Source organism: Beta vulgaris, chromosome 8, assembly GCF_026745355.1.
Source record: "Beta vulgaris subsp. vulgaris cultivar EL10 chromosome 8, EL10.2, whole genome shotgun sequence".
NCBI classification, from domain to species: Eukaryota; Viridiplantae; Streptophyta; class Magnoliopsida; order Caryophyllales; family Amaranthaceae; genus Beta; species Beta vulgaris.
The window spans coordinates 8,826,570-8,849,857 of record NC_079209.1 but is presented as its reverse complement, the minus strand read 5'-3'; the positions used below and the strand labels follow the sequence as shown (position 1 = coordinate 8,849,857).

Genomic DNA, 23,288 nt, shown 5'->3' with positions numbered 1-23,288 from the left:
ACACCATGTCGCTGTCCCTCCCCCACCACCCCAGCAGCCCCATTTCCCACCTCTGCAGGCCCCCTTCCCCCCTTACCCCACCCCCGCAGCCCTCCCTTCTTCGCAACCTCGCAATCCCCTCCCCCCTCCCTCTCAACCACCGCACACAACAAACCACCGCACCGTACACAATTTTCACTTCTCTCTCTTCGCACAAGCAATCAGCAGCCATGGCCCCTATCACCCGTAGCACACAACAGACCCGCCCCCAACCCCCTACATCACACAACAGACCACAACACACATAAACCGATGGGGTGGGGGAAATTTGAAGGAATCGACGGAGGAAGGGGAATTCGAAGGAAATTGGTGGGGAAGGGGGGGGATTCAAAGGAAATCGATGGGATGGGGGAAATCGAAGGGAATCGATGAGGGTGAGGGAAAATTGAAGAAAATCGACGGGGGCGGGGGGAAATCGTCGGAAATCGACGAGGATGGGGGAGGGAAGAGGGGTTGCGGGGGCGGGGTGGGCGTGGGGGGCTGCTAGGGTGGTGGGGGATGGTTAGGGTTAGATGGGTTAATTAGGGTTAATGACTAACGAAAACTTAACACCGTTAGTCATTAAGGGCATTTCGTATTTGAAATAGTAAGGGTACCTGGTGCATTTTTTTAAAAGTAAGGGTACCCCATTAATTTTGAAAAACCACGGGGGTACCTAGTGAAAAAACCATTAATAATTTATGAAATTTTATAATTTCAAGGTTTGTATAATTTATGCATTTTTCAGTATACTTTTTTTTATTTGTATTTAATTTATCTGTGTAGTCAAATTATTTTTTATGCATTGAATCTGTAAGTTTTTTAAATTATGTTTTTGTTTCTTGGAGTAGAAAGTGAAAATGCTGGTGAATGGTGGTTGGACTTGGATACAATAGTGAAGCTAGGTAGGAAAAGGCTGAAAGGGAATTAAAGGGTCGGTTCGTCCTTCTACAAATAAAGGTAGCAGGGAAGATAATGGGTAATGGGAGGGATTTTTTTTTATTTTCAAAAATTGATCAATCAAAATATTTTATGGTTTGCTCGGGTAAGGTTGGGTTGGAATATTTTTGGGTTGGGTTATAGTGGGTCGGAATGGATCGGGGTCGGGTATATTTGGGTCGGGTAGGAACTGGATCATGTGGTAACTAGGTGGGTTTAACTAGGTCATTAATTGACGGGTGGAGTTGGGTGCCGGTTAGTTTTGGGTCGGAAATATATTGGGTCTGGGTCATTCTACATGGGTCCAACTGGGCACGGGTCCAACCTGGGTCATCCCAGTTCGGTTTCGGTTTCCAATTCCGCGGGTCCAACTGGGCACGAGTAGACGTTAGGTCGGAATGGGTCGGCTTTTCAACTGCCCACTCTCGGCTCGTAACAGGTTAGGTCTGGATCGGATGTGGGTTCACCCGTGGCTCGGTCAAGTTATTGACACTTGTAACCAGCCTTCAAGGCTTTATTAATATAACAACCTCAATTATAAAAAAATATGAAGTTATGGATTAATTTCTAAATTGCAATATATAAAGTTCTAAAATTGATATTTTCGGTATTTCAAAACGATATTTATAATTTATGAAATTAGCAATTATAAATTTGGAAATTATACATTATAATTTATGAGATTAGTCTATATTAGACGAAAAAATTACTAAATTTAAATACTAAAATTAAACTTTATAATTTATGGAATTAGTTTATAATTCAGAAAAAATATACACTGTACTTTGAAGTCATTAGCAAAACATACAAAAGGATTGTAATTTTTTTAAAAAAAATCTATTTTAACTCTTAATTATTTTTTTTGTTATATACTTTTCTTTGGCATAAGTTAATAATATTGTTGAAGAAGATGGCCAAAGAAAGAGTTGAAATATTTTTTTCGTAAATTCGATTTTATTTATTTTTTGCATAGAATGATAATTGCTGAAGTAAATTGTCATATTCCTTCATCGATTACAAATGAATTTTTTGTATTATAAAGTTTATTTCAGAAATTATAATTGATATTTTTTTATACCATATCAAATTTAATATAAAAAACATTAATTTCAGAATTTAAAAAGTATAATTTAGGAAATTATCTATAACTAATTTTGAAAAGTAAAAACTGTTTTAAATACAAGTACACAATAGAAATACATTGTATTTAACTTTATCAATAATATCTAACCATAAATAACATAATGATGACGTGTACAAATGCTTGGTTCATATTAAAGTATTATGGTAGCCTTTTCCTTAAGAAGACTATTGTAAAATTTTCATGTATTTATAGGGAAATCCAAAAATTAGGGAAGAGTTTGATTTATAAGGTCATATCCATAAACGTGCGCATTGGATGAACAACATGCACCATTTTCTCTATTGATACTCTTGTACTGGATGATATAGAGGAAGAGAGTGAGGAAGAGGAAGAGAGAAGAAGCCAAGCAAGTAAGTTGAGTGCATGTCGTTTCATGTGCGAGTTTGAAACTAACAAATACTTCCTCCGTTAAGAAATAGTTGCACCGTTCCCAATTTGCATTGGGTTCACTATTCACATCTTACACTTTGATTGTTCTTTGGTGGTTTATATTTTAGGATAAACATAGTCATACGATATATTGTTAGATTCGCCTCAATGTATATTTTTTTTATATCAACTCTTTATAGTTTTTACTTATTGATAATTAAAGATGATTAGATTGAAACAATGTATATGCAAGCGTGAAACATGAAATGGTTCAACTATTTCTAAAAGGAAGAAGTATAAGAAAAAATGTATTTTTGAGATGTGCACGTCGCGCCAGGTCTGCTCTACGCATGACGCGGACAGTATGTGGTAAACATATGTCACTTGCTAGTTGCTACTCGCGGGAATGTTGCGCTCGACACATGATTCTTGTATCAATGTTGGAGGTGTTATAGGCGTTTCATAGTGGAGATGCCAAAATGGCATCTCACATAAATTTGGTACCAAAGTTAAGTCAAAGCGGTACCAAAATAGAGTTATTTGGTACCAAACCGAAATTTGATACCAAATTAGAGTTGGTACCAAAATACTCTATTTTAGTACCACTTTGACTTAACTTTGGTACCAAAAATTTTGTGAGATGTCATAGTTGCCAATATTTTCTCTAAATGTTGCATGTTATGCTTGTTGGTGGTGTATTACAATCAGCGCAGCGCGTCAGGTTGCCACAACGATATGATGCACATGATCTCCTGATTTTTTTTAAAATATTGTATCCTAGAACGATAATTTTGATTGATTTTAGAAGATTTTAAACTGACTTTATCGAAAATAGCCTAATTTATTAATTCCTTTAAAAAACCTAATTTATTAATTTAACGGGTAAATTATATGCGTTTCAAAGAAAGTACAAAAATGAGCTTGAAAACGGTTCTAATAGTAGGTTTAAATTGATTTTTGAAGATAATAAGTTTGAGAATGAACTTTGAAACAAAATCTTACAATGTTTTTCTAAGCTCCTTCCTAATTTTTCTTTCATCCAGAGACGCTAGTATACTTTCAACAAACACTAAAATGGAGTGAGATGAAAGAACGAAATCAAAATCAAAACAACGAATCCATCACAAAATCAAAACCGACGAATCCATAGATCCTGAAATACAAACCACAAAATCAAAATTGACGAATCGAATCAAATTAAAAGTGTGCCCTAAAAAATAAACAAAATAAAACGAGAAAAAATAAACTAAAAAATAAGGAAATATATTGAGTAATGAAGAAGTCGTATTTTGACGGGTTAGATTTCGAAAAAACTAAAAAACGAGAAAAAAAGAGGGAGTGTACCTTGAAGTTGACTAGATTTCAATAACCGCCATTGAAGGATTCACTTAGAATGGCAAAACACCACGAAATTGTTGTTTGTTGTTCTTTGTTCGATGTTTGTAGTACAAGAGCGGCGCGAAATTGTTGTTTGTTGTTGCTTTTAGTGTTTGAGGGTGAGGGTGAGAGAGAGGGGGTTTGAGAGTGAGAGAGAGAGGCGATGTTCGCCGGAGAGAGAGAGTTTGAGGGTGAGAGAGAGATATTTCATGAGTTTGAGGGTAAGAGAGAGACGCGAGAAGGAAAGAGACGCAAGAGAAGAGAGAAAGACCTACTGGAGTTTTTTAGGGTTTGAGGGTAGAGACGTGTTTAAGAGGCGCAAGGGGGGCTTTTTGGCTGATCTGCGTCAGATGGGCTAAGGGGTCCGACGCAGATTAGCCTTTTGCAACGTACTTTACTAAAGTGCGACGCAAATATGGCTTAACGATGTGCGTCAGATAGGCTTCAGTGTCCGACGCACATGAGCTATATGTGTTGCACATCGATAGTGTACGACGCATATAGCTCCTATCTGGTGCTTATGCAAGGGTGTTTTGTGTCGTACTCTTAATAGCATGCGACGCAAATTATGTTTTTGCATCGTTTTGCCTTTCATGCGACGCAAATCGTCCTTTTTCTACTAGTGAATTACATTCTCGTACAATTCCCTTTAATATTCGATAAATAAGTTTTCATATGCTTATGATTTAGTACCATAATACAAAATAAAATTACAAGTACACTTTGCGAAAAGAATTCTCTTTAATTTTCACAAAAATCTTTTCTTAAAACACACACATACATAATAGGGGAAGAGAACACGAATAGAGATGGGCATAAGCCATGTCTCTAGACATTTAAGGAACGTCTCCCCACCTTTCTTATATATTCTGCTTGCAAGACTTTTAGGTAATGACCCTACACAAAGGAGCAATATTCACTCCATAACACATAATGAGCAACTTGGTCCACAAATATTGTTCACTTTCCCCATAAAAACAAAACTAAAACATAATACTTGTTTCCTTAGTAACACAAACATATACTTTCCAAACTTATATCATTGTTTTCAAATATCGTATTACATATTCAATTCTCGAAAGTATATAACAACTTAAAACTTCCTTTGCAATTTATAAAACAATTGAATTAGGAATCAAATAACACATTTAACATTCTTGAATCTCAATACTTTTATTACAACTCCATCTCAAATTTTAAAATAATCTTGCTTACCACAAATGTATTAAAAGAGAATAATCTGCATAAACCGAATATAAATCAAATGTCTTCTGCGGTCAAAAGACTCAAAACCCATAACATAATCCAAATGTATTATATATTTCTTAAAGTAATTTCCAAAAATTTAGATAATCAGGATAATAATATATAATTAACCTGTAATCAAAGCTGTTTAAATTTTGGGCTATTACATAAATCTCCAACTCCATAAAGATCGACAACCATAATACACCTCAACAAAAATACCAATAATTAACAATCATTCTCAAACACTACAATTCAGAAAAAATAAATTGACTCTCTTATACTTCCTAAACTCTTTTATGGACTAATTACACATCCTTACAAGCTAACTTCATGCCTCAATAATAACAATAATCAACTATTATTCTAAAACCAATCTCACAATATTAATCTCTAACTTCAATTAATCCCAAGTCTGAATTTATAGTGAACTTTATCAACAACATAATTGACAAAAATCATATTTTATAAAATGACATAAGAAGGATTAATACATATTCTTAGCTTTAATCCACTAAATAAAGAGGAAGATTCAATCTGTAAGTTTAAAAAACTACCGTAAACTGATTTTTTGCATATCAAAAGCAAGACTTAGAACTCAATTTATTTGTAAAATCAGAAATTGAAATAAAACCCGTTTGCATGAGGTATTTGAATTCGTGGCATTGAAAAAGGAGGAAGAACACTTAACTTAATCCTTCCAATGAGATGAGTACCAACCAATGACATTAACAAGGAAACAACCTAGCAACAGCAAAGTTGGTAAACAAAGCCGAACACGGAAGCAACGCAATACAAAGTACCTCATGTTGGAGACAATTGCAGAAGGGCATATCTTCTAGCTCACAACTCTAAATTGGGTGATTTTTGTGCCTAAATTCAATAACTCGAAGAGATCTACAACTTTTATGAAGAAACAAGGAGCAAATTTGGATTTCATGTTGGAGACAATTGCAGCAACAGATTGACGAAAACAGAGGAGAGAGAAATGAAGGCAGCAACACACACCCACAACTCATGAACCGAAATTAAGGATGTTAGAGAGTTGCACATCGGATTTTGGGGTATGAATCGCCGGCGAGCAGCATCGGTCAGAACAGACGCAATAAGAGAGGATGGAGGAAGGAAAGAGCCACCATGAACAGAGAGAAGTAAATGAGGGATTTGGGCTCCTCAAGTTTTGTTGGAGGAAAGACTGGAAATTTGAAAACAAGGTGAACTTGTGGCTTGTCCATATTAAGCCATGAAATCTTCTTCTCTTTTTATCTTTAATAAACAATTAGGTTCACAATTGTAATTCTACAATGTTGCTTCAAAAGCTCATATGTAAACTCATAAATAAAATTTAACATAGTTTATATTTCTTAAAGCAATTTCCAAAAATTTAGATAATCAGGCTAATAATATATAATTAACCTGTAATCAAATCTGTTTGAATTTTGGGCTATTACAATACAAGTACTACTTGGTCAATTGGCAAGACTTTTACTTTAAATCATATATGTTTTCTTGCCAGGTGCAGTGTTTGGGGGTAGGCATCGTTTTATCTTCCCTTTTATTTATTATATCATATATTTATTATATTATACTTTAAATCATATATTAAATCATTGTCAAGTTTTTTATTTATTTTATGATTTTTTCACCAACACTAGGGGAAAAAAAAGGAAGGGCTGCGGAGGAAGGGCTGCGCTTTTTCTAAAAGCGCAGCCCTACTAGTGAAGGGATGCGCTTTTGTACAAAAGCGCAGCCCTACAGAACAGAAGGGTTGCGCTTTTTCTAAAAGCGCAGCCCTACTAAGTGAAGGGCTGCGCTTTTATAAAAGGCGCAGCCCTTCTGACTAAGTAGGGCTGCGTTTTTGAAGAAAAGCGCAGCCCTTCTTAAAAAAATTTGAAAAATTCAAGTTCGCAGGCTTCAAATATTAAGCGAGATTCGTCAAATATATCCCTCATTCTTCTCTCTCCTCTCTCACGTCCCTCATTATTCCTTTTCCTCCTTCTCTCACATTCCTCCTCCCTCTCCTCCTTCTCTCTAATCCTCTCAAAAACTTCCAGAAATGTTGCGACAAAAACGCTGAAATGATTTGCACGAATCATGCCGACGGAGTCTGATTGCCTATTGTGATACCTTTTCGGAAGCGGAACGAGCCAACGAGTCAAACACATCGCTACGCCGTGACGTTTAGGCTTTTTAAGCCATCCGAGTTCGTTTAAGCCTCCAAATAGCCATTTTAAGTTTTTCCGAAATTTTTTTTCCAATTAAATTATGTATTAGGGTTTTGTTTTATGTATTTAAACATTATTAGGTTAATGTTTGGAGGTAGTTCTTGTATTTTCAGATCTATAATGTTCTTGTATACTTCTCTTTGTTTATATATTTTGATTAATGTTCTTGTATACTTTTCTTTGTTTTGATTAATGTTTTTGTATACTTCTCTTTGTTTATTTTGATTAATGTTCTTTTATACTTCTCTTTGTATATAATTTTCTTGTATTTTCATCTTTGTTTTGATTAATGTTCTTGTATACTTCTTGTATACTTCTCTTTGTATATTAGTTTTTGTTCCTTTTTTTCATTTTCGTTTCATTCTTATTTTTGTTTTGGGTTTAGTATTTTCGTTTCGTTTCTCTTCTCTTCTGTTTAATTTCAGAAAATGTGAAACACAACAAGAATCCGCGCTTTTAGCGTCTGAATTTACCGTCCGCCTCAATCAGACGCAAATTAGCGTCCGTTTTGGAAAATTAGCATCCGTTTTTTGAGCGGACGCTAATTAGCGTCCGTTTTTCAAAAATTAGTATCCGTTTTCAGAACGGACGCTAATTAGCGTCCGTTTTTCAAAAATTAGTATCCGTTTTCAGAACGGACGCTAATTAGCGTCCGTTGTTCGAAAATTAGCATCCGTTTTTGGAACGGACGCTAATTAGCGTCCGCTATCTAAAATTTAACATCTGTCGGACGGACGCTAATTAGCGGCCTAGCGAAGCTAAATAAACTCATATATCAGAATCAAAGTCGACCCTCATTCTTTGTCTCACCTTATACTCTCTCACCTCTCTTATACTCTCTCACTTCCCTTGTCCTCTCTCTCATATCTCTCCTCCATCAGACATCACGGATCTCACCTTTCATTCTCTAATTCCTTTCATTTTCTCTCTCTTTATTCACTCAACCCACCCAGATTTTTCTCTCATCTTTGTCTCACATCTATTTACTCTCGTTTCTCTCTCATCTCTCCTTCTCCTTTTTTCTCTATTCTATATCTGGAAACACAACCGCCCCCGCTTTGTCCCCATACTCCGCCGCTTCATCCCCAGCCGCTTCGATTTGAAGGTAAGTGGGTTATTTTTTTAATTTTTTTGTTTCCGTTTCTGGTTTTTGATTTTGGTTTTTTTTTCATTTTTCGGATTTTATTTTCATTTTTTCATTTATTTTCGTTTTTTGATTTATCTTTTTTTTCGATTTTTGATTTTCGTTTTTTTATTTTGTCCATTTTAGATATATTTTTGGGTTGGTGGGTTATAGATCTTGGTTCATTTCTTGTTTGTTTGGGTGGGTTGGTCAGATCTGGGATGTGGGTTGTTTGGGTCTGTGGGGGTGCTGGGTTGTTTGGGTTTTTTGATTTTTGATTTTTAGTTTTTAGTTTTTCGTTTTTCTCATAATGGTTTTCGTTTTCTGATTTTAAAACTTTTTATTTTCGTTTTTTTGTTTTCGTTTTTATGCGTTCGTTTTTTCATTCTTTGGTATTCAATGTTTTGTTTTTTTTGAATCAGTTTTTCTTTTTTTCCATTTTTTGGGAATCAATTTTTCTTTTTCTTTTTCCTTTTTTCCGTTTTTTTTGGAAAACATTATGTATAAAGTTTTTAAAATCGATTTAGGGGTTATTTTTGGGAAAATATTTTGATTTTGTTCTACATGTTTGTTGCAGATAGAAGATCTTCAGGGTTTGTTCCTGATTTAAAGTTGGATTTCTTCAAGATTGGAGTTGGATTTGAGCTCCAGATTATGGATTCTTGTACCTGCAATATTGAAGTTGGAGTGTAATTTTTTAAGTTTGTTGTTTCAGATTGTATTATTATGGGATATTTTCCAATATATTGTATAAGTATTTTTATATTTAAATAAAAATATTTCATTTCTCATTTGTTTGTACTTGTTTAGCTTATAGTTGGTTTGTATTATTGGTATTTAATTACTTTTATAATAATTAAGAGTGAATTTTGAAAAGCAAAAATGGAAAAAAGCAAAAGTTAAAAGTGAGTAAAAAAAAAAAAGAGAAAACAGACTGTCATACATCATTGAAGCAGAAAAAATAAAAAGGACAAAGAAAAAACAAGAAACGGAAACAACATTAGCGTCTGGTTGTACAACTTTAGCATCCAAGATTAGCATCCGATTTTACAGACTAGCATCCGTCTTATAATCGGACGCTAATTAGCATCCGTCATCAGAATCGGACGCTAAATCTCAAAATGCAGACGCTAAATTTTTAGCGTCCGCTTGGAGGACGCTAACTGAAGAATTAGCGACCAAGGGTTTTGCGTCAGTCTTTTAGCGTCCGTTGACGGACGCTAATCTCTTTAGCGTCCGATCCCGCCTTTTTAGCATCCGATTTTGGCGGACGGAAAAGGGTGATATTCTTGTTGCGAAATTATGAGTAAAAAAATGTCAAAAAAAAAATTTTTTTTTTTTTAGTTTTTTTTTTTGTAGGAAGGGATGCGCTAGTTAGGAAAAAGCGCAGCCTGACTAGCTCAGAAGGGCTGCACTTTTTCCTAACTAGCGCAGCCCTTCTAAGCTAGAAGGGCTGCGCTTTTTCCTAACTAGCGCAGCCCTTCTAGCTTAAGGGCTGCGGTTTTTTAGCGCGGCCCTACTTAAAAAGTGAAGGGCTGCTACTGAAAGGGCTGCTGTCAAAAAGCGCAGCCCTACAGGCCTTTTCCAGCGCAGCCTTTCTTCATTTATCCACTAGTGCAAGTACCCCCGAGTTTTCAAAAAATTCACCTGGTACCTTCATTTTTTCAACATTCACCTGGTACCCTTCAGTTTTATGTAAATACACCCAAATGAATGCCCTTAATGACTAACGACGTTAACAGTCGTTAGTCATTAACCTTAATTTTCTGCTTTAAACCCTAATTCAACTCTAATTTTAAGTTTTTAATTCTAATCCTAACCCTAACCCTAAACCCTAAATCTAACCCTAACAACCCCTCCCTTCCCTCACACCACCCCTGCAGCCTCCTCCACCCAGTCCCACCCCCTCCCCCACCCTCACCCCCCCCCCCCCCCGCCGCCGCCGCAGCCTAAACCCAGTTCCCCCAACCCTCAATTTCGGAACAGCCTCTTCCCACTCCTACTCCCGCTACAACACCACCCCCCCCCCCTCCATTTTCGACATCTCCTGGTGAATTTGCGAACAAGGTCTTGCTGAGTAACCCGAACAAGCTGCTCGCGACGGAGGGTAGGGGGAAGGGTGGCGTTCTGGGCTCTCGATAAGGGGTGGGATGACGGGGTTTTGGGCTCGCGATAGAGGTAGGGGAGGGGTGGGGTTCTAGGCTTGCGACGTGGGGTGAGGGGCTAGGCTCCCGACGGGGGTAAGGGAGGGTGGGGTTTTAGGCTCGCGACAGGGGTAAGGGGGGGATGGGGTTCTAGGCTCGCGACGGGGGTAGGGGAGGGATGGGGTTCTGGGCTCGCGACGGGGGGTGGTGGTTGGGCTCGTGACGGAGGCTGTGGGGGGTGGTGGAGGGGGTGTTCGAGTGGTAGGAGGGTGGAGGAGGGGGTTAGAGTTAGGTTTAGGTTTAGAAGTTAAGTTAGGGGTTAGGTTTAGAAGTTAAGTTAAGGATTAGTTAGGTTTTTAGGTTAAATTAGGTCAGTTAGGGTTTATTTAGGGGTTAATTGGGGTTAAGACTAATGGTGGTTAACGTCGTTAGTCATTAAGAGTGTCTGGGTGTATTAGTTTGAATCTTAGGGCTACGTGGTGAATTTTGAAAACATGGAGGGCACGAGGTGAATTTTTTGAAAACTCGGGGGTGATGGAGGGACACAATAAAGTAATAAGGTAAACAATTTCTCCTAATGTAAGTATAAAGAATTGAATATAATAAAATAAAATTAACATTGACTTAATATAGAGCTACAATATAAAATAAATAAAATTTTCAAGGATAAAACTTTAAAGGAAAAAATAAAAAGAATAAAACGTAGAAAATGCTATAAAAGAATAATAGAAAACATGGATAAAGAGATAGTATCTTAATTTCGTATTCTATTATAAGGAAAAAACGGAGTAGAAAACATGGGTAAAGACTCTTTTTTATTTCGCATCTATATCCCTATTATATAATGGAAGGAGGAGTAATAGTGTCCCCCCATTAATTTACTTAATTGCCCATTAGGTTATCAACTACTACCAAAAAAAAAGAAAAAAGAAAGTTAAACTCAAATATAGCATTAAAATATTAACTTAAATAGTAAAGGTAATCAAGTTATAATTGAACTGCCAAACAAAACATTGATTATAAGATTTAGTACATTTATGCTTAAAAGAGTATTACATCAATTAAATATCTTATCACTCAATTCACGAACACAATCAGGTATTACATCAAAATGGAAAATTCAATCAATTAAAGAAGTTAAATGATTATTTTAACACAAAAGACCATGTTAATAAAACATAAGAAATCCTACAAAATTCACTTAACATTCTTTTATCGTTCATCAAGTTTAATTTTAAAAACTTGAAAAAAAGAATATAAGTTTAAAAAATTAATAAAAGAATGGTTAAATGATAGAGACTTAACCTACAAAATTTAGCGAACGATATCTAATGTTCAGATTTTTACCTCTATTTATGCCCAAAAAAGCTAGAATTTATGTTTGACCAAAAAAAAAACCAGGCACGCATCGCGTGTTGAATTTGCTAGTATTATATAAGGGAACACATGCAGCATACAAAACAATAACGGGTACTTTCACCAAATACCTCCGAGTTTTCACGAAATTTACCGGGTACCCTTCACTTTTGAAAATACACGGGGTACCTCAATTTGAACATAACACTCAAATGCGCTTGATGACTAACGGAATTAACCGTCATTAGTCATTAATCCTAATTATCTGATTTGAACCCTAATTAACCCTAACCCTAAATCATAAACCCTAAACCTAAACCCCAACCCTCTCCCATCCTCCCACCACCCCTACTCTAGCAACTCCCCCCTCCTCCACTCTTCTGCAAGTCCCCCTACCCCTGTCAACCCTCCAGCAGCACCCCCTCCCCGTCGAATCCCCCCACCCTCTCCCACCCCTGTTAAATCCACCCTCCTTACTAATTTCCGCTTCTAGGTTGTTCACTTCCACGAAAACACCCACCCCCAACAGCCTGCAGTGACGAAGAACAACGAAGATGAGAACAGGGAGAAACTACTGCGCCGATGAGGGGAGGGGAGTTGTGCGGCTGCGAGGGTGGGGGTTGCGGCTATGAGGTTAGGGGTTTCGGGGCTGCGTGGGATGCAAGGGGGTGGAGTGGGGGGTTGCCATCATGGGGTGGGGGGTTGCTGGGGGTGGGGGAAGGGGGCTACTAGGATAGTGAGAGGGTGGGGAAGGGTTGGTGGGCTGGTGGTTAGGGTTAATGTTTAGGGTTTAGGGTTTGGGTTAGGGTCAAGAGTTAGGATTAGGTGTTAATTAGGTTTCTAAAATAGAATATTAGGGTTAATGACTAATGGAAACGTCGTTAGTCATTAAGGGCATTTGGGAGTATTATCGTAAAACTGAGGAGTACCTAGGTATTTTCAAAAGTGCGAGGGTACCCGGTGAATTTCGTGAAAATTTGGGGGTAATAGGTGAAAAAATGATAAAGAAAAATAAAAAGAGAAGGATAACTGCCAACTATATTTACACGCAAAAAAGTATCCCTAATTTATTCTTAACTCCTAAAACAAGTTAAAATACAACATCTTCTTCCTCGTCATTATATTCCCTTTTTCCTCATTTGCAAACAAAAAACCACATTTCCTTTGTTATTTTTGTAAACAATTTTTGACAAAAATTACTACAAGTAATTATAGAATATATATGATTTTACATGTATAACGTGCATATTGTAAGATAGCTCTATGATAAGGAAAGTTAATCACGTCACCTCATAATAACACCAAATATGCCGATTTTCTTGCGTGGTGCAAATTTTTAAATTTTGTTATCTTTGAGCTATCATAGGGATGTTTACAGTTATAGTTCATATTTAATCTAATTATTTGACATTACATCCTTTTTTCCCGAGAAACATACTGTATTTTTGGTAGGCTAATCACTATGATTTTCAGGGTAATAATTCCATAGTTGCTTAATGCTTTAGGGGTTGATCTAATTAGAGGTGTCAATTCAGTTTAACAGTTCAATTATGGTTATATCCAAAATGTTCAATTCATATCAGTTCAGTTTACAATAATTAAAATTATTAACAGTTTAGTTCAGTTAACAAACTTTTTCAGTTCAGTTTAATTTAGTTAATTTTCTTTCCAGTTTCAGTTCTGTTGCAGTTTAAACCAGTTTTATCCAAACAGTTAAACCAACCAATGGTTGAATCCATAACAGTTTAAACATGTTGCAGTTATTTTCAATTTCGTTTCAGTTTATTTCAATTATTGAAGAAAATCACATTAGTTCGATAATAATTGCATTGGTTCGGGTTTAGTCACATTCTTGTATTTTTTTCGATAAAAATGGAACTTCATGTCGGGTTTTGGCCTCTATTTTTTGGATTCGACTAAAATTAACGTGGCAAATACATGTAGTTTGACATTTGCCTCGAAAAAACCCGATTGTATTGTACTTCACAAAAAAGTGTATGAAAGTGACATTGATATATGTGTACAAGACTGATATATTCGACAGTTTGGAATAAGACAATTTTATATAAGTCGATATTCAAACTTTTAATTGTATGAAAATTCCATCATGTTTGGTTAAAAAGGACATATCGTATCAATATAAATTTTTATAAACTTTCTCGAAAGACGAGTTAGACATTTATGAAAAAGTCGATTAGATCAATATCTTACTCTTACTTTATTAGATCAATGGATTAATATAACTATATTAGTCATTAAACTTTATGCATTTGAAAACTGAAAACATATAATCGACGTAAAATAAGTTAATAGTGGATTAGTTCAAGTTATCTATGTGAATCGATAAGTTAAATCATGATAGAAATACTCCATTTAAGTTAATTGTTAACAAGTTATATTCAATTTTGAAACTCATGTATCTTAGTCAAACTGAAAGAAATTGATGTTACATTAGATGAATGTATCAACATAAGTCGCTAAAGTAACTGAAACTCAAAACATTTACTTAAATTGAAACATGTTATTGGAATGAGTGTTTCAATGTAAGTCGATAAATTAATTCAAAAAGATAACAGTTTTCTACTTAAGTTAATCATCTTTAAGTTGAATTCATTTCAGAACCGAAAGCATTTAATTCAGTTGCAACAAATGTAGAACAATGTAACTCAGTAGATTGGTTCAATATAGCAATACTCCATTTAAGTTAATCGTCTCTAAGTTCTTGGATTTACATGTTGCTTTAAGTTCTTAAATTTTTGTTTCATCTACTTCATAAGATAACAAAAAAAATACTTAAGTACATCTAACTTCATATTTCTGTCAAATCTCAACTTCGGACGCTTAGTTTATGTTAGATGATGTAAGTGAGTGAAGGGTGTTAATGAGCCTAGGTGGCTCGCAAACTATTCGAGCTCGGCTCGGTCAAAGCTTGACTCGAGGGGGCTCGACTCGAGTTTGGGATCGGCTCAAGAACATAATGAGTTGAGCCTAAGCTTCCTTAAGTTTTGCTCGAGAGTTCGTGAGAAGCTCAGAAATATTTTATGTAAAAAAGTAATGTCCCACATTGATAAAAAAAAAAGTAAACACTTACCTTGTTTTTCCTATATAATCTTATTACCCTTTAAATCTTCAACTATAATTATTGTTTGATCTTTCTTATTTTATAATAATAGACAGTCATTAAATATGCAAGATCCAAAACCTTGAACTTAGTATAAAATTATTTATTCTACTACAATTCCATCATTTTCATTATTTGTGGAAACATCTTGGAAAAAATGATCAACACACCTAGCAAACCTTACATATTACACCTGCAGAACACATGGCATGATGGCGGTACATAATATAGAACATGCAGCAAATTTATAAAGTTGGGTTTTAGAAATCCCACATCGGCGAGGAATGAAAGGTTGAACATTGCAGTTGCTTATATAAGGCTGAACCAGACAAGCATTTCATACACCTTTTCTTGGCTCTTGCTGTAGTGCCAATAGTGGAACTTTCCGTTGGGATTTTAGAAGTCCCACTTTGGAGAGGAAGCAAGAGTAACAAGGCACCTGTGAATTAAAGGGGCTTGTATAAGTAGGAGTGTAATGTATGATAGTTGGGGCCTACATATATAATAAGGATTAGCCTGACAATTATACTATACTTATGAGTTTGACAATATTTTATTGGGATATTCCTAAATAAAGGTCCGGTCGATGGATGTAAGCTAAGTTGAATTTTCTTTTAATATTTGAAATTAAAGTTCACGAGCCAAGCTTCAAGCCGAGCTTGGCTTTGATCTTTTGGAGCTCGAGTCAAGCTATCCTTGAGCTCGTCGAGCTCAACCATAATCATTCCCGAGCCGAGCTGAGCCGAGCTTGGACATGTTCGGCTCATTAACACCCCTCGTGTAACTACGTACTAGTCTGAATCCGTAAATTATAGTTCGGCTAGTTAACACCCCTCATGTAACTACGATCTAGTTTGAATCAGTACATTAAGGTTGGTCAAGTTAATTATCTCTTTGTAGTTTTTTCAGTTGGGCGGCAAGATTATTGTGGCTATATTTTCATTTTATATTTGTTATTTGCCTTTTCAAGTAAGTATTGTAACAAAGAAGTGTATTTGTTACTTGGTTTATACTAACACTCATCTTTAAACATGCATGCAAAAATCCTCTAAAAAGAAAAAAAAAATGAAAAATCTAATGCTCTACTAAAACGCACTCTACAACAATCCATGACATTATATTACTCCTAGACTCCCACATCAAACATAATGAAGACTAAGATGGAATCGAGAAATGTTGAAAGTTATGTAGTAAATTAGTCATGTTCCTAGAGTCCCACATCGGCGTGTGATAAAGCGTATAAGGGGTGAAATACTATAAAAAGGAGTGTATAGCATGCATAGAAATTACACTTACATGCCCAACAATTTTGAAGTCATATTGTCTTAGTTAGATGATGAACTGGAATACTGGACAATAGTTGAGGGATTGAAAATCGTAAAACTATTTTTATTTTCTTTAAGAAATATATAAAAAAAAAGTAAAAAGAATTTGTACATTGTTAATTAATTTCTTACTAAGCAATTGAGTTGAGCTAAAGTCGGGTTTTTCGAGCAAACTGAACTCGAGTCGAGTTTCTCGAGTAAACCTAGTAAGAGTATATCATAAAAAAAAGTCGATTTGAAACAAATCTTAACGAGCACGAGTCGAGCAAAAGTTTCACGAGATTAATGAGCACGAGCCGAGTAGGATCAGAAACATTACAAGAAAGTTTACGAGTCGAGAAGAGGTCTGCCGAGAAGAGGGCTTCTTGCAATCGACTCGCACCCTAGTGAGAGTATATCATAAATTTGAGTAAATTTGAAATTGAGTTTGGAGTGTAAAAGCAGTGAACTTGACATGATTGAAAATTACAAGAAATTAAGTTATATGTCATAAATTCAAGTACTAATAAAAATTATCATGATAAAATTTGTATATGAATTGGAGTACTATCATGAATTTGGGTAATATGTGAGTTCGATTAGGGTACAGTTAAAAATTAGTTTAAAATAATTTCAATTTAAATTGGTTTCAATTCAGTTTCAATTTCAGTCTAAATCAGTTCAAATAACTTAGTTACATATGCAGTTCAATTCAATTCTGTTCAGTTCAGTTGATCGATCAACTTTTCAGGTTTTACCGTTATTTTCAATTACATTTTATTTCGGTTTTGGTTTTTTATTGACAGTTGATTTCAGTTTCACTTCATCATTTTTCAGTTGACTTCAGTTACAGTTACTCCCAGTTCAATTTAATTCAGGTCAAATTTTAGTTGTTTCAGTTCAACCAGCAGTTCATTAACCAAACTGTCAACTCTAGTTCTAATCGTGTTGTGAATTCCGACGATGAAGGAGATCCGAAGCTCTTGATCCCGTCGCCATATTACATTGCGGCCATGTGATGTTCTTTGTGATGTACAAAGCAAAACTTTGATGAATCCCATTATGATTTTTGATATTGTAGAAGCAAATTAACTTAGTTTTTTTTTACAACGAGAAAATTTGCATTAATTAGAAAACATAATTACATCATAAGGATAGTCCATCCATTCTAAAAACAGAGAAACTGAACTGAACTTTACGTGCTCTTATATAACAAGTACAATAACGTAAATAACTGAAACATAAAATAACTGAAATATGGAAAAATCTGGTTGATTGGGAGGTCTCGAAGGTTGGATAATTGTATTGCTCTGCGACTGGTGGACGACGATCGCCTAAACAATGATGAAAGGAGTGGAAGGAGTGGACCGACTTCAATATCGGGGCAACAAAAAACCAGCGAGTTGGGGAACTCGCAACATGACAAAGTCACATTCTTGTGTGACTATATATCCTTTAGAATTGGTATTTTAGGCTTATCCTCAAATGAGAAGCTCAAATGAGTTGATGTGTTATGAACCGAATTAAGAAATTGGGGAACCGCCTTTAAATATCAATTTGTCAAGGCAATGATTGCTAAGATCATCAACAAGTGAGACTGAGATTTAACCATTGGTAGATCTCAAACAAACATCCAATTTGCAAAATCAGAGAAAACAAACCCTAGCCATGAAACCATGTGCCACGCAAATCTGGACGAATCACAAAAACCAGACCTAACATATTGAAGACAAGTACTACCTCTAGCAAGAAACAAAAGTAGCAAGCAGATTGAGAAAACCAACAATAAACTCATACTAACACAACCAAGAACTAAACTACAACTACGGCCGACACTCGACGACAACAACAATGATAATGGGAACGGGAGACGGGGAAGTGGAGGCCCACAACTACCGCAACACTAACCATGGGATGAGGGAGGGGAAGCCCAAAAAACAACCACAACTAACACTAGATAGGGGAGGGGATACCCACAACTACCTAAAAACTAAAAAGGGAGGGGGAAAGGAGGCCCACAACTAATACTAAGCAGGGGGAGGGGGGAGGGGAACCCCAACTCAACTATCAACAAACGCCAACTAGGGGAGTGGGGAGGGAAATCCTAAAAACTTGATCGACTCAACTTAGCGAAAATCGGGGAGGGGAAGGGGGAGGGGGAGGAGGACGGGAAACCCAACAAACAAAAAGATAGGGGAGGGCGGGGGAAATAAGACCTACCAGACGCGATAGGGAGGGGGGAATGAAAATGCCTTCGGAATTTTAGATCTTCCATCGTGAAGGGAGAACCAAAAAACCTATGAAAAACCGCTAAAAGAAATGAAAAAAGCTATGAAAAGCAAGGAGACTCGCCGGAGATCCCGCTGGAAACATACGCAGCGCCGCAACTCCGACGAGTTCCTAGGGTTAGAATGGAGGAGGGTCTGTTTTTAAGAGGGAAGGTAGAGGTTTTTGTTTTAGAGAGAGATATGTCACTGTTATGAGGCGTCTTAACTTAGTTTGTAAAGCCCTAAGGTTGATACAAGAAACTATGATTTCAATAACAATCTCCTTACATCACTATTTTTCTATCTCTTTATATAATTTGAAAAAAAAAATGATTGAAATCAAAATGGTGCGTAAAAAACACAATATAAAAAACAAACAGAGAATATGTATTATTAATATATTGAATAAAGCAATACAATAGAAAGGAATCTCAATTAAACCAACTTAAGCCCTCAATGGGAGATACATTAAAATAATGTCAAATAAAACAGTCACTTAGTAGTGTAATTCTCTTAATAGCCATATGAAGGGCTTGGAGAATATGTAGGAGTCTCGTAAGTTGGGGTGTAAACTTGTGACTTGTATACGGGAGATGGGCTGTAAACGGTGCCTTATAGTCTGAAGATGGGGTGTATACTGGAGATGCGGTGTAAACAGGGGACTTGTAAACAGGGGATGGGATGTATACTGGTGCGGTGTATTCAGGAGATGGAGTGTACACTGGTGACTTGTACACCGGGGAAGGACTGTATACTGGAGATTGAGTGTATACTGGTGACTTGTACACAGGGGATGGGCTATATACTGGCGACACGTACACTGGAGAAGGGGTGTAAACTGGAGATTTGTAAACAGGGGATGGGCTGTATACTGGGGCCTTGTATTCTGGAGATGGTGTGTACACAGGTGACTTATACACGGGGGATGGGCTGTAAATTGGTGCCTCGTATACTGGTGACTTGTAAATAGGGGATGGACTATAAACTGGTGCCTTGTATACTGGAGATGGGGTGTACACAGGTGACTTGTAGATGGGTGATGGGCTGTATACTGGAGTCTTGTATACTGGAGATGGAGTGTACACTGGTGACTTGTACACGGGGGATGGACTGTAAACGGGAGCCTTGTATACTGGAGATGGAGTGTACACTGGTGACTTGTACACGGGGGATGGGCTGTAAACGGGTGCCTTGTATACTGGAGATGGGGTGTATACTGGTGACTTGTATATGGGTGATGGACTGTATACAGGTGCCTTGTATATAGAAGATGGGGTATAAACTGGTGACTTGTACACGGAGATGGGCTGTATTTAGGAGATGGGGTGTATTTTGGTGACTCGTACACTGGAGATGGACTATAATCTGGTGACTTGTATGCTACACTGGTGGGTATTCAGGTGACTTGTACACGGGAGATGGGCTGTAATCTGGTGACTTGTACACTGGAGATGGGCTGTATACGGGTGACTTGTAGATGGGGGATGGACTGTATACCGGTGACTTGTAGACAGGGGATGGGCTGTATACTGGGGCTTTGTATACTGGAGATGGAGTGTATACGGGTGACTTGTATACCGGTGATGGGCTGTAAACTGGTGACTTGTAGAGGGTGATGGGCTGTATACTGGTGACTTGTATACTGGAGATGGGCTGTAAACTGGTGCCTTGTAGACGGGGGATGGGCTGTAAATTGGTGCCTTGTATACTGGAGATGGTATGTATACAGGTGACTTGTAGACGGGGGATGGGCTGTAAACTGGTGACTTGTAGACGGGGGATGGGCTGTATACTGGTGTCTTGTATACTGGAGATGGGGTGTATACAGGTGACTTGTAGACGGGGATGGGGTATACAGGTGACTTGTAGACGGGGGATGGGCTGTAAACTGGTGCCTTGTATACTGGAGATGGGGTGTATACAGGTGATTTATAAACGGGGGATGGGCTGTAAACTGGTGTCTTGTATACTGGAGATGGGCTGTATACAGGTGACTTATAGACAGGGGATGGACTGTAAACTGGTGTCTCATATACTGGAGATGGAGAGTATACTGGTGACTTGTATACAGGGGATGGGCTATAAACTGGTGCCTCGTATACTGGGGCCTTGTATTCAGGAGATGGAGAGTATTCTGGAGATTTGTATACTGGAGATGGTGAGTACACTGGGGACTTGTATACTGGGGATGGTGAGTACTCTGGGGACTTGTATACTGGGGATGGTGAGTACTCTGGAGACTTGTATACTGGAGATGGTGAGTATTCTGGGGACTTGTATACTGGGGATGGTGAGTACTCTGGGGACTTGTATACTGGAGATGGTGAGTACTCTGGGGACTTGTACACTGGAGATGGTGAGTACTCTGGGGAGTACTCAGGGGACTTGTACACTGGAGATGGTGAGTACTCTGGGGACTTGTACACTGGAGATGGTGAGTACTCTGGGGACTTGTACACTGGCGATGGTGTGTATTCAGGTGATTGGGTGTAAACGGGAGAGTAAGATGGTTTCTTGTATTCGGTAGCAGGGCTATAGGAATCACTGGCAGATGAAATCGCCACTAAAGTCATGACAAAGAAGGTCATGATAGCAGCATGATTGAGAGCCATTTTGATGGAATGAAGATGAAGAGATGAGTTATGAAATATTTGGTTTGTAGATGAGCTTAATAACATTGGCCTTAGTGGCATTCCATGATCTAAAATCTATAGTGGAGAGCAAGTCTTCAATGATGTATTTGGGTACCACCTTTTCAGCACGATTTAACCATGAAAAAATCAAATTGACTTGATCCTCACACGTTAAAAAAAAACATTATGTCCAAATACAAGCTTTACACCTCTATCATTGATATGCTTAGCGCCTTATTTTATCATCTTGTCGATTTCAGACTCCAAGGTTAACGATAGGAACTCCGCTTATCGGTTGCACGTATTCGAATTATTAACTGCAAATATTATTTCGTTGTTTTGTGATAATAAAAATCGTGTACTTGGTCCAACTGTCCATAAGAATATCTTTTTATGCTAATTCTATGATACCTTGTTTGAAAATAATAATATTGTTACATAATAATAGGTCGTATTGTAAATATAGGAAGTTAAAATAAAAATTTTCTTTAATATTCTTAATAGTACCTCTTGTAAGTTGTAAGGATTTGAAGGAAAGAATTGATGAGGTTAAGATGTAGATAGTGAACATAAAATTTAATATGAGTTTGATATTCGATTCGAATTTGTCTCTATCTTAGAAAAAAAATTATGTGAATTCAAATTAAAACAAATATGTCACAATTTTATTTTATTTTTGATAATTTGGGATTTCATTCGAAGGTAGTCAAATGCTTTGCAACAGAATTACAATTGTTATGCGCATCCAAGAAGCATAATAAGCCAGAATATGTGAAGGACTTGCAGGCTCAGGCAACTAATGCTTATCTAACGCACGCACATGTAACTAGCTTAAAGCCATGCTACAAAATTGTCTAACCTCCTAAGACGTTGTTTTGCAAGCACATCCGCCATTATGTCAAACTTTTATGAAAATTGAATTGTAGACCCAAGGCAAAGTTCTAATAAAATTAATGATTTCTTGATGTTTAAGAGGGATTCATAAGATGGGGTGCAAAATAGTATCGTGTCATCAATGTATTGTAAATGCGAAATTTTGGGACCATTTCGGCAAATACCATTTCCCTCCCAAAGATGAAGGTTAATGGATTTTGTGATTAGGAGGTTTAGTGACTCAACAACAAGATCAAAGAGAAAGGGTGATATAGGGTCATCTTGTCTTAGACCACGTTGTAACTTGAATGGAGTAGTGGGGGGATCCATTTATTAGAATGGAGGCCGAGGTCGACATCACACAAGAACTGATCCATAATCTCCATTGCGGTGGAAAATTCATTTGTACCATAATCCATTCTAAGAAGCTCCATGAGATGCTGTCAAATGCTTTATGAACATCCAGTTTCAAGATTGTAGCCCTGGATTTTCTTTTTTGCCATGAGTTGATGAATTCCCCGGCAATTAGGGCGCCATCGAGTATTTGTCTCCCTCTAATAAACGCAGATTGTTGGACCCCGATGAGAGATTGCATCACTCCTTGAAGTTGCTTTGCCAATATATTGGCAATAATTTTATAGAGAGAGCCTACCATATTAATGGCCCGGTATTCAACAAATCACGTAGGGTGATCGTATTTAGGGATGAGGACAATGAAAGTGATGGTGCAACCCCTAGGAAGACTACCCGATCTCCAAAATTCCTCCACCGCATCGTACACGTCCATTTTTATAATCTCCCAAGACTCTTTGATAAACATGAAGTTGAATCCGTCAGGCCCCAGAGCTTTTGAAATGTTAGGTGTCTTTGAAATAAATGGAGTTATAGTATTGTCACTTAGCTTACCTCGTTTCTATCATAGTGGTTCATTTTGATTGACATAAAAAAAAGACAAAGTTGTAATTCATATATTATAGAAAATTCAAGATTATTTTATTAACCAAAACATATGAGATACAATTTATGGAATCTAAAAGGAAAAAATCACTTATGTAACTGATCTATAATATCAAAATTTAATGAAAAGTAAACTCATGCGTCCAATTATATATCACTTTGAATTTGTTCTTTTCAACTTATTTTTACTTGT

General features: G+C 36.9%; 1 protein-coding gene across 1 annotated transcript; it reads right to left on the bottom strand.

The window, feature by feature from the left end:
- Positions 1–18,998: 18,998 nt before the first annotated feature.
- Positions 18,999–21,274, bottom strand: LOC104900955 (repetitive proline-rich cell wall protein 2). Its single transcript, XM_057391072.1, has 3 exons — positions 20,268–21,274; positions 20,169–20,220; positions 18,999–19,921 (listed from the first exon to the last, which is right to left on the bottom strand). The coding sequence occupies exons 1-3, from the start codon at positions 21,242–21,244 to the stop codon at positions 19,112–19,114; spliced, it is 1,839 nt and encodes a 612-aa protein (XP_057247055.1). The 5' UTR covers positions 21,245–21,274; the 3' UTR covers positions 18,999–19,111.
- Between the last annotated feature and the right edge of the window lie 2,014 nt (positions 21,275–23,288).

Coding starts and splice junctions, on each gene's coding strand:
- LOC104900955 (XM_057391072.1), bottom strand. CDS start 21,244: ATGGCTCTCAATCATGCTGCTATCATGACCTTCTTTGTCATGACTTTA. Junction 20,221..20,267: donor AGCCCATCTCCAGTATACAA/GTCACCAGTATA, acceptor ACCAGTTTACAG/CCCATCACCGGTATACAAGT. Junction 19,922..20,168: donor CTCCATCTCCAGTATACAAA/GCCCCAGTATAC, acceptor TCCGTGTACAAG/TCACCAGTTTATACCCCATC.